The sequence below is a fragment of the Amblyomma maculatum genome, chromosome 11 (assembly GCF_055883805.1).
Source record: "Amblyomma maculatum isolate TAMU_Amacu chromosome 11, ASM5588380v1, whole genome shotgun sequence".
NCBI lineage: Eukaryota > Metazoa > Arthropoda > Arachnida > Ixodida > Ixodidae > Amblyomma > Amblyomma maculatum.
Window position 1 is genome coordinate 13,249,135 of NC_139354.1, and position 12,421 is coordinate 13,261,555.

General features: G+C 46.5%; 1 protein-coding gene across 1 annotated transcript in view; it reads right to left on the minus strand.

The window, feature by feature from the left end:
* Positions 1–3,532: 3,532 nt before the first annotated feature.
* The window catches only part of Setd3 (SET domain containing 3), a 110,147-nt gene continuing 101,258 nt past the window's right edge, over positions 3,533–12,421 (minus strand). Inside the window, exons 12-15 of the mRNA XM_084583147.1 lie at positions 7,342–7,408; positions 5,485–5,570; positions 4,900–5,027; positions 3,533–3,922 (exon numbers count right to left, since the gene is read on the minus strand). Of these exons, the coding sequence (XP_084439273.1) occupies positions 3,782–3,922; positions 4,900–5,027; positions 5,485–5,570; positions 7,342–7,408 (422 nt within the window). The 3' untranslated portion in view covers positions 3,533–3,781. The remainder of the gene's footprint in view (positions 3,923–4,899; positions 5,028–5,484; positions 5,571–7,341; positions 7,409–12,421) is intronic.

Below are 12,421 nucleotides of genomic sequence, written 5' to 3' on the forward strand. Positions count from 1 at the left end.
GATAGCAAAGAAAAGAGGATTTTGATGCACAAACGTACGGAGGAAGATATCGGATCAATAAACTTGCGCCAATCTATCCAAGAGCTCAGATATGCGCAGTTCGCTATTTGCTGCCTCCAGTGAAAGCCTCCGAGATATGCGTGGTGTCTGCAGCTCCTGCACCGACACTGATAAACAAGCTCACCCTGCGTTCGCGATGTTTCGTTTTCGCTCAAGCTCAGCAACAATCTGCGCTGCAAGTCACTTGAAGGAGAAGTTCGAACTTACACTGGAGTTCTCTGCTCAACAAACTCAAGATTTATAAAAGCAGCACGTGAAGCCTTGGCATAGAATGGGGGAAACGTTCGTGGCACAGATGCAATTTCTTAAGGAAATGTGCGAGGCTCAAATGAAGCTGATGGTGAAACAAGAGCCATGTGGATACCTGGCATGGAGCACATGCGTCACCTAAGTGAAAATGAAAGTTAAAACAGACAAGCGCAGCACATATGCAGGCGTGTAGACAAGCGCCCTTCTTGTCAACAAAGGTAGTGTTGTGACTGGCTGCGACACCGAGGTGTGGGAAAACTTCGAGGACACTTTGGCTACTAACGTGATGAAAGGCGAAAGCCTGACTGCTGCATTCTGCTACGCGACTGTTGCGCATGTAGCAGTAAATGCTGCTATGAGTAGAGCGAGCGACTACTCTCACATTCTGAGAGTCCATTTATTCAGTGAATTGTGCTTGGCAGTGACGAGATCGCGCTTCTTGTATCTTCGCAGTCGTTCTACGTTTACTGTTGTGTGTTTGTTTTTACCGGGCGCGCGGCATTAATCAATAATTATTTAATTACTCAACTGTCACTAACTAGCATTTATTACTAGTCATTAACCAGTAATCGCTTAGTAATTATTAATTACCTAGTCCTTAATTGACAATCAATGATTGCTTATTAATTAATCTGTCATTAATTAGTAATTGATCGTTAATTGGCATATGGCGATATAAGGCACGCATTCGTGCATACTTTGGTGGTGCTCTGTGATTGGTCGAGTCCTCCACCACGTCATCCCGTCTCGACCAATCAGACCCACCGCAAAAGCGTGACACTTTTGCTGACGACAACGATGAGGCAATAAAGGCAGTCGCCTTAAAAATAATGCAGCATGCCTAGATAGTGCCAAGCGACGCTGGTTTCGATACCAACTCGCGGGTGTTAATATTTTGAAGCGTGCGCCTCGTCAGTGCAAAGAAATATTTTTGTATATGCCTTGAGAGTTTTTAGACATTTGTTCAGCCTATTGCCCACGTGGAATTACCCGGCGGAGCGGTGTATAACACTCCTCCTTCCCTCCTATAACTGGCAGCCACAAGGCGGTTGCGGGGGGCAATTCGGCTTAAAGAAATTAAACAGAGATAGCGCAAGGTATACAGAGATACTAATATTTGGCACGTGGCGCAAAGTTTGCTTGCGGCAGTACTGAAGTCGTCTATACATACTCGGAGCAAAACGGCCCGTAACAAAAATCCGACATAATTCCGTTATTATGTAGATGCCACAATCGGCAGATGTAACGCGGCAGGGCGCGAAACTATACTCTGTGCTAGTCGAAGGTCGTTACACAAGCGATGCAGCACGACAGCAGTTGATGTCATGAACTATTTATTCCTGCACAGCCAATGGCACGAAACAATACACGCGACGATTTTCTCGTTGATGGCCCGCGTCTGCCCGAGTCCGTAGTTCGCACGCCACCGCTTGGTGTCGCCCTCGTCAGTTGAAGCTATTAAGATACAGGAAAAAAAAAAAAAAAAAAAACGAGCATGATAGCAACTGCCACCACCCCGTTTCAAAGGGGACGCTCCTATATTCCATCCATCCATCAATGCTATAGTCCGCGACACTCTCCCTCTCTCAAAGCTGTGCCACAAGTCGAAGAATAAACGCTTCAATCAAGACAATGTGCAGGAATAGTTTATTTCGTGCTGGTACCACTTAAGTTAGGTATCAAAGCGCCACAACGTTTTTTGCCCGGTTGCTGTAGCTGTCTACAACATGTGCGAGAGAGAGGCAGTTTTAATTATCACGCACTGGGATGAAATTGCTGGCAGAGGTAGCCTCCAGTCAGGGGCGACCTCAAGGGCCCATGTGATCGGGGTAAACTGCGTTGCCAGGCTTGGCGTGCAAAGCGCGTTCTCTACCCTGCGATGCATCGTGGGTGATGACGAGTCTGAAGTCGCAGTTTTCGACTAGCTTCGCAAGTACAAGCACCACTGTAACAACGTTTGCCCCTTCGCTGGTATGGAGCATTATAGCGAGCAATGTTTTGAACCATTTAAAATCTTTTATTTTAAAAAATACGAATGATATGTCTGCGCTGCCTGTACAGGCGAGGTTTGCAGCAAGTTGGACATCGTGTGCGTAACAGTGCTAGACCAATAGACGATTAACTAAAACACTGAACATTTTTACTCTCGATTTGAAGAGACAACATCATATTGCGAAGTTAATGCTGTTTAACATCATATGGGAGCTCCGCTTAAAATTTTGTTATAGGAAAGCGTGGCTCGAAACATCGACCGTCAAAAATGGGCATTTGACGGCTCACCAAGATACTTTGTTGGGCAAGTTGGTACTTATCCATTATTAATTTTGTCCTTTGTGTTCGTGTTGTTTAAATTGATAATTTGACGGCTCGTCGAGTTAGCTTCTTGGTGTTCCACACTCGAAAAATGGCATCTATCGCACTTTGTCTAGTTGACAACACTGAAAAGTTGACATGATTCAGACGACATTACCACGCGCCGCGACATGCTATACTTATTCAATCCTAGAAAGCCAACACAATGAACTTTGAAATGAGCATTTTTGACGGTCATTGTTTCGAACCCCACAGTAGATTAGGAAATTTTAAAAACGAGGCTCACTTTCTATCTTCAAGGCCTCTAAATTCGCGATGTAAAATTTCGCCTTAAAATAAAGAGTTGATTAGTGATTTTAGTGCTTTGAACGTCTAACCATTGACCTCTATATTTCACATAATATGCGCCTTACTGTAAAACCTACCTGCACAGGCCACACAACCGTATCTCTCGTAGATTTTACAATTTAAGTTCATAATTAAACGCCAAACAAGGCACCCGGTAGACAGCCCAGTTAAAAAAAAAACAAAAAAAAAAAACGATGTCTGCGGTTATTGGGAAGCTTTGGGCACTAGACGTACGAAGCGTGTCCTTTATGCTGTCTAATATTCCGTAGTAGAGCCATTATTTCCCGAGTTTTCTGAGAACGTTGAAACTCCCTGATAATTCCCGCATTTTCTGGTTGGTAGGCATCCTGCTCTATTGATGTTTCTTTTTTTTTTTTGCATGCCTCTATGGTGTTCAATTTTTCTTAATAGAAGCACTAATTCCCCGAGGTTTTCGAGTCTACTAAAATTGCCTGAGAATTCACGCTTTTTCTGGCTGATGGACATCCTGCTGCATTCATTTTTTTTTTTTTTTTTTTTTTACGCTCGCTTTAGGAAAACAGCGGGGCTTCCTTTCAAGAAGCATCAGTGGTCTGAAGCGTCTGTTCGTCCAAATAACGTTTTATTCAAGTACATAAATAACAGCTCCCATGATCACCAATGCAGAACGGTTAGTAGATTGTGCTGAGCACAGCTTAAGTCGACGTCTGATTCGATACGATGAAATCGCATCCCGCATGCAATGGCAGGACCATGAAGCTCAATGCATATTGCGTGCAGCGACAAGGGTATTAAAAATGAAGGCGGCGGGAGGGGGGAGGGGGGTTCAAGTCTAGGCCTGTTGATGCGTCCTGACGTGGTTCCCGAGGGTTTCCAGCACCGAAGCCAAAACCTTGCTCTCCAGCAGCCTCAGTCTTGCCGCCATCTTAACTCGCGCGTTGGAAGCGCCGTCCTTGATAATGTCCTCGTATTCCTGCGTTGGAAAATCAAGAAAACGAAATACACGCAAAAAAAAAAAAAAAAAAAAAAAAACGTTCATTCCGTTATGCGCGACTTCACACTCACGTGGTTTAACATCGAGCAGGTCAAAGAACCACACCATATGAATTTCAACTTATACTACTGGAAGCCGTGCTCGTCATGCGAAATGCAACGTCACAGACCATAAAAGATCTTCGGCTCGACAATGTTCCGCTCACAATGAGCTATCTACACTAATTCTTCACCTTCTCTACAAGCTGGCGTCATCCCACTAGCGGTGTAGAAAAGTTTCTATTCCTTCGAGACTGAACATTAGAGGGAAGCCGAAATTTCCTCCCATATCCTCCAGCGCTTGCAATATATATATATATATATATATATATATATATATATATATATATATATATATATATATATATATATATATATATATATATATAAGGAGGGGGTTGAAGCTCGAATGGGTCCGGTAGAGCATCAACGTGAAGGAGATGACGAACGGTGGAAAAACAGTTAACTTTAATCCGACGCTTCGGCTGGTGCCCGGCCTTTGTCAAGGAATTCCTTGGCGAACGCCGGACCACGGCCGAAACGTCGGATTAAAGTTTACTGTTTTTCCACCGTGTGCCATCTCCTTTACGTTTATATATATATATATATATATACACACACACACACACATAAACACACACAACCGGTGTACAACCGCCGCGATTACGACGTGTGCCCAACACGCAGTTGTGAGTGTGACAACTTGGTACGATTAAACGGAAATGTTGCTTTCAATAGGTACTGCTTTTTCAAATGGCCCAGCGTGTTGATATCGTCTTCTTGAGAAATTTTTCTCGTGGCACCTAGAGGAATTACGACACTAAGATCTGCTAATCTCCAAACACTAGGGTGCACACCTGTCCCTGGTAAGCAACGAGCCGCGTACACGTTTGCAGCGTGCCGACCTGCCTTCCTTACTTCGTCACTCTTGGGGAACGCCCTGAGGAGAAGCTCGATGCGGACGACAAGAAAGGTGAGAGCGTCTCGGGCGTTGCTATCACTGGACGTCAGGATGTGCTCAGCGCTGAAGGCTTCCGGCTGGGAGGCTGCGACAGATACGCGGGTCATCATCATCATCATCATCATCAGCCTGATTATACCCACTGCAGGGCGAAGGCCTCTGCCATATTTCTCCACTTAACCCGGTTCTGTGCTATCTGCATCCACTTGAGCCCTGCGAACTTCTTAACCTCATCCGCCCACCTAACTTTCTGCCGCCCCCTGCTACGCTTTCCTTCCCTTGGAATCCAGTTTGTTACGCTCAGCGACCATCGGTTATCCTCTCTTCGCACTACATGTCCTGCCCATGTCCATTTCTTCTTCTTAATTTCTACTAGAATGTCGGTAACTTGAGTTATTTCTCTGACCCACTCTGCACGCTTTCTATCTCTTAATGTTACCCCTACCATTTTTCGTTCCATAGCCCTATGCCATAGCCCGTTCCATAGATATGCAGGTAAGGCAGCTTAACCATGATTAAAAAAAAAAAAAGATATTTCTTACCGTCTTTGAGAACGAGGATCCTTAGGAAGGTTGAGAGGTCTTCGGACACCGGACGATCTCGAGCCACGAGCGCGAAGGTCCCGCTACTGCAGCGAAAAAAAGAAAAGGGGGAACACTAAGCATAGCGAGGTGATGTGTAGCTGAGGCACGTATGATCACTTTACAGCAAATATTCCAATTGATAGTAGCGAGCGGTCAACCTCTCTGCCTTTTCCTTTCAATAAATCCATCTATCTATCTATCTATCTGTGGCGGAAAAATGAAATTTTGCAGGAGAAAGACAAGACAGTGTCGAGTAGAACTTTGCACCTCTTCTCTTTTTTCCTAAATTGGAGAAGGGAGTTGTAAGGCTTCAGATTTGGTAGCCGGCAAGTTCATATGCTCACTCTATCAATCTTTGTCAAAAGTGTGTATGTGAGGGGTTTTGCATATCGCATGCTTTAGCAACGTTGTGCATGGTTTGGTGGTTTGAACGAAGGGTACGTTCAAGTTTCGCCTTAAGAGGAAACGCCACAGCGTCCTTAACATTGCCTTTTTATTCCGCTTTTTTTTTTTACCATATTGCTAGTTTAGGTTTCTTTTTGGGAGGAGCAGGAAGGCGAAGTATTTCTCTCTTAAGCCATTACCCTATTACCTTCTCTTTGCTAAACACTAGAAAAATAAACAAAACAATTTCCTAGTGGTCTCCTAATTTTACTGGGTGCCTCCTACATTTTTTTTTTTGTATCCAACGGACCTAGTAATACATGCTGTAGCGTACCTACTTATCACGGACACAACGGGAACCCAGAAACTGGTTTGCTTAGTCAGAGGCGACAGCGCTGTTCACAAAGCTGTCCGCAGTGATAGGAAGAACGCAACGGGAAGCGGAACGACTGAATGGCCGGCTGAATGTAGGAACAAAGCAACGGCGCACGTGCGACAGCGGCAACACTGGCGTGCTTGTAGATTGGCAACAAAAGGATTCACGAGTATAGAGGCCCAGAAAAGGCCACGTAGACGACGTTTGCGGAAGTCGCGACGCCTTCCTGCTCAGAAACAGGAGTGTGTCTGCTTTCACAGCTTTTCACGCGCTGAGGTGCGTCCATTATGCAGTTTCGCCACGAATGCAACTGCATAATGGCCCACGGGTGCGAACAACAAATCTTCCAAGCGACTGCAGACAGGTGGCAATGTAAACATAAAGTGGGGCTGGCCGATGTCGCTACAATGAGGGCCTGCGGCAAAACACAGCATTTTTTTTTTTTTATCTACTAAGACACCTTGGTGTAAGTACACATCGGGACTTACGCTAAGGACAACATAACCTGCTGTGAAGCCAGCCCCTAGTTTGGTATTTGCCCAGTCACCAGGCCCGACAACGGAATCTTTAGAGGCGACACGTGGCATGCAATGCGAGAGAACATGTTTTCATGCTCTGCAACGCCCCTGCCATCGCTTCTCAAAGGAGCTTACTGAAAAAACTGTAAGGGGCAATAACCTCACATTTTCTCACACAATCTCACTCAATTCACATAAGAAATTACGTACAAGTCGCATATAATTGCATAAGTTCTCATAGTTTCCCATCGCTTCTCAAAGGAGCTTACTGAAAAAACTGTAAGGGGCAATAACCTCACATTTTCTCACACAATCTCACTCAATTCACATAAGAAATTACGTACAAGTCGCATATAATTGCATAAGTTCTCATAGTTTCTTGTACATTATCATAAATTATGTACGATATTTTATGATAATGATGTGCACCGTATGAGACTCTATGCGATTAAATGAGATTTTATGAGGTATTGCCCCGTAGAACTTTTGGTTTTTCAGTAGGGCGAGCTCTTCACAAGTCGCGGAGGGCATACGTACAGCGAAAGGTCGTGGTCTTCGCAGAGCTTGGACTTAACGGCGAAAAGCGGGTCTTTCTTGCTCACGCCTGTGACAAGAACAAAAAGAAAAGAAAGTGGTTAGGATTGGTTCACGAAATTTAAAAGCAGGACGGCAAGTCGGGTTAGAGCAGTAGCTCCCCTAAATGCAAAACTGGAACATCGTTCAGCGATTGGATTTGACCGTCATTTAACCTTGAGAAGCACAGCATAGCAGCACAATAGCTCTATATATTACACTGAGGCGTAGTCTGGTGCACATGCTCACCCTGGCCCCTATTGAAAAACCGTGCATCAATTTCATACGAGATTCAGTGTACGGGTTTATTCTACAGGCTGAACCGGACGACATGATGCCGGGCGGCGCTCTGATACGGAAATTCATTGTGTGGTCGGTGGCCCGCGTTTGTGGAGAAAAAAAAAAATGCGGCGCCGGGCTGGAAAGAACACGCAGCTTTAAAATAACACGACCACAGTTGGAAAATGAGAAAAAAAAAAAAAGAGAAACCGCAAAACTCCGAGCCCAGGCCGGCATTCGGATTCTAGTCCTCAAGCACCACAGTCAGGTACTCTAAGTGCTACTCCATAAAAAAAAAAGAAAAAAAAATTCACCATGATCCCATAACAACGGTTATTTTTTCTTATGCAGCGAACTATGCTCTTGCGATCGTAACTCGCCGGTCACCCTTTAAACACGCTGAATCTTTTTCCTGGCTATCACGAGGGGCCACCAATGTTCCGCATATTTATAATGCAATCTTTCTTGCAGGCAAGTCTGAGAATATGCTAATTTACTAGAGCTAAGCGTTTTGTCATTGTCTTCGAACGCATGAATTTTTATAGATATGCAGAATCCCGGCGCAATAATTCTTGTCATATTGCATGTTTTAGCCTCATATGCTGCCTGCGGAGCAACGCTGTCAATGAATACACTTACAACTAAGCGTTTTGTATTTGTAAACAGTCGAGGAAGCGTCGCCCCATATGCGGCTATCAGTGCATACTTCGACGGTCGGCGATGTTTCATTCATGCCCGAGCATATTTTGAAGCGAAAGTTTCACTGGCCCCGATGCAGCGATTTCGCCGTGGCACCAATTTCCACCTTGGTTGCCCCACCCTTAGAGCCGCTGCCTAGCAACCACCTCCTCGCCATCTAGCGTGTATACGACCAGAGCCGTTGCCTAGCAACCGCCACAGCTGGTGTACGCCGCGCGCTCGCAGCGCCATCTGGCATGACTTAACACCGCTGGGCCGATCTCCTCATGAAAACAAAACTGTCTCTACCGGGAATCGAACCTCGATCCCTCAGATCCCCCAGCAAAGCGCTTTATCAACTGCGCCACGCCAGGAATCGTGAGTAGCATTTTAATTCTCCTCTAGCGTGAGGATGATGGTAGCGGCTAGTCGCAGTGCATTTCGGACGAACATGTACTCAGCATTGGACGGCATTGTATTGAATTAGGCAATTCATTAGATCAGATTAGATTGAAATCGACTGGACTGGTTCGGATTGAAATGTATAGAATTGGATTGTATTTGACTGGAATGAACTGTACTTGATTGAACTGGATCGGATTACACTGGATTGGATGGGATTAGATTGGATTGGAGAGGAGTAGGCAGCCCAGCGCCAGGCACACATGCTTTCGCTACGTATATCCTGGCCTAGCTGAGCTAAGCCATGGCCAATATTTTGTCGCCGATAGCGAAACACAACGTTCATCCTTGCACTTCCACGCTGAAGGCTCTTCTTCAGTCACAGACATGAAGATATATCGCAAGACCGGCCGAGCTGCAACGAGTGTTGCACGCGCAGAAGCGATGCGATATGCGTATGTCTACTTGCTCTATGGCGTCATATCTTCATGGTATTTGTGAAACAAAGCTTATCCCACACATACAGAAAAGTTGTAAAATATATTCTCTACGGTTTCATGCTTATTTAGCGCTCTGGCGTGATCCGGCGTGGTCCTCCTGGTTTAGCTTCATCGATCTGAAAGGCTTGAGTTGAGAGGCGGAAATACCGTCTGCTATCAGTTCCATAAATGACAGCTTCGTCCGGTTTGAGTTCAACCGGACATAGTCTGTCCGGTATATAAGCTCCATACTGGACCGGGATGTCCGGTTTGAGATGCACGCCGAAGTGGTGGTGTCCGGATTGAGAAACATACTGGACATAGTACGGTTCGACCTCCATACGGTATGGCCTGTCCAGTATAAGCTACATACCGGATTGGTCTGTCCGATTCGAGCGTTATACAGATCCAGTATAAACCTATTGAAACTTCATACAGGACTTGTCATACCGTTTTAATATTTATTTCGGATATATGGCACTGGTAGAAACTAGTTTAGTGCGATACGAGATTTTTCACCAAGTTGGTGCCGCCCACTCACCAAGGTAACCAATGCCCATGAACGTGCACAAGACCTCTGACCTTGGCATTTGATCACTTAGCTATTAACTTTGCAGCTAAATCGAACTCGCCAAACTACGTTCAAACCTGAGTTAAAACCTGGTATATTTTTTTATCGGTGCGGTGGGTTTCATGGGGTCTAACGCTCCAAAACGACTGAAGGCTATGGAGAGACATCGGAAATTTCAAGCCCATGGGGTTCTTTAACGTGAGCTGACATTGTACAGCACACGGGCGCCTTGCTTTTCACTTCCACAGAAGAGGGATGTGGTGATGAAAGACTTTTGATCGCTCGAAAAGAGTATGCATACGGAGGTATGATTGGACCGACCCCTGATAGCCAGCCCTCACAAGCCCTAGGTGGGTTCCCTAGTACGGGACTCTAGCGGCGTTCGTCGCTGCCTGGGCGCGCTCGACCAAGGCCTTTTGGCCTGTAGGTCAGAGCAGCCGAGCAGGGTCGCCTCCCAGACCTCTCGGGAGGGGTTGGCGCGAGGGGGGTAGCAGGATTGGACGGACAGGTCCACACAATGCAGTAGTTATCCAAAGACTTCTCCGCACAGTGCGGGCAGCTGCTCGAGAAAGAAGGGCCAAACTGAGAACTGCCGGGCACAGCAGAGCACTAGCATAAAGGCGGAGCGGAAGCCGCTCCTTTGCCTTTCAGAGGCCTTTATACAAGCGGGGATAAAGGCCATAGTCACATTGAGTGTAAAATAGTATCTTCGAAAGAGTAAGCCGAAGTGAATTCGAGCTCCTGATTGTCGGAGTCGAAGAAGAAAGCATTGTGAGAGGCATGCTGCTGACACCGCTAGCAAATCATGACAACGTGCTGTGTAGAACACCGTCGTCGCCATGCAGAAAGAGGAGCCCCCCCTCCCCTCTTCCTGAGTGGTGGCGAGGGTGCTCCCTGGTTGCCGAACGCCAGCTCGCTAAGCGGATCACGGTGGTTGCATCCCGTTCTCACTCGCTAGCGACGTCAGTGGCATCAGTCAGTCGCTGCTATCTGTTCGCCGCGCAACGTTCCTATGGGCCCACGCGCTGCTTCCCGCAACCTCCCGATAACTCAATTGCTTTCTTCATTTCTCCGACCACAAAACTTCTTTCACGACAGCCAAGAACTGTTAGTGCGGTGCTTTTTGAAGGAATACGTGTGAAAAATTAAAAAAAAAGTCTGTAATTGCACATACGTGTCTTGCTCGAAATCTTCGCCTCAATTTATCGAAAAGGTGAAACGGCCGATGAGCTGCGCTCAATTTCGCATTAGGCAGTAACGTAATCGTGGGCAACATTTTTTTTTTCATTCCTCAACGCTAAAAAAAATTTAAAATAAAACACTCACATTCCCCGGAGGTTTCTGCGACTGTTTTGTTCATCAAGAGAGGCCAATAAATTTGAGAACCAGAGTCCGCCTTGCTCGGCATCGACCTGATACACGTTTGCTGGTTCGACTGCAAGCAAACACGTACGGCGAGCCTGTACCAACTTAACATCAAGAATACAGCACGCGGCCGAAAAGGACTAGGACAAAGTTTCCAGCAACCAGCAGTTACGCCCACCCACCAAAGCTGCAATCGATCACGAACGTCGGGTTACGGTAGCTACTCGGCTATATCCCCCGAAGCGAGTTATAATCCGGGAGGCATAGCGACAACCGAGCATCGGTTCCGCTCCGATATTAGGACCACCTTTCATTTCGCTGCATTTCAGCGAACTTCTTTTTCTTTTTTGTCGCGGAATCCGAGCCAAACACTGTCGCAAAGACGACTCTCCACAGCGGTCGGCCGGGTAACAGCTAAGGGAAGGAAAGGGTACATATTTGCCCCAGGAAACGCGTTGTACAGGTGCGCCGAAAGCAAAACGGAGCCCGCGGGCGGTGGTCTAAGTGGAAAAAACCGCACTCCTGCGCGCTCAATCAGCAGATGCGCCGCAGAAAGCGAGGGGCGTAGTAACATCCGTCTGACCCATTTTGATTACCTGATACTAGCCTTACCTCTAGCAGGAGTTAACCCATGCTACTATCATCACCAATCGCTAGAGGCGCTTCCAATGCTTCATGCAAGTATTTATCGTCTGCCTGTGTCGTGTAGAAAAGTTGGCCTGTGGCACTTTCAGCTTCGTCAGGAATGACACAATTGTCTGCGTAACCACCGCGCTTATTTTGTTGGCGAATTTGTGGGCTCGTGACTATAGACTCTTGGGCATCACTTTATCCCTAAGTGCGGTCAAAATTTTGCTTCGCCAGACGGAACGAATGAAAAAAAATAACAGCATGTTGGATGGGTTGTCCTTTCGAGCAGCGGTGGAAGACGCGTGGCTTGTCCAGTGCAGGCGATAAGGCGAGAATTTGGCAATCCAGACCCAATCCAGATCCAATCCAGAGAGAGAGAGAGAGAATGTGACGACGTACCCTCACTCTCTGCTGTGCATTCGCTGACATAGCGCGTAGGCACGCAGTTTCAACTGATTTTAACCAGCTCGGCCTCTGCTAAAGTGCTCCGTTTTACTTTTGGTGCACCAGTACACGAGGGCGGATCAGGGTCCTTCCGCTAGTACGCAGTTGACATCCCCCCTTAGCGGGTACCACTTCAACGAAGCGTGTTTGTAAAGCGCTGCGATGCGACGCTCTTCGAGGCAATGTGACTAAATCA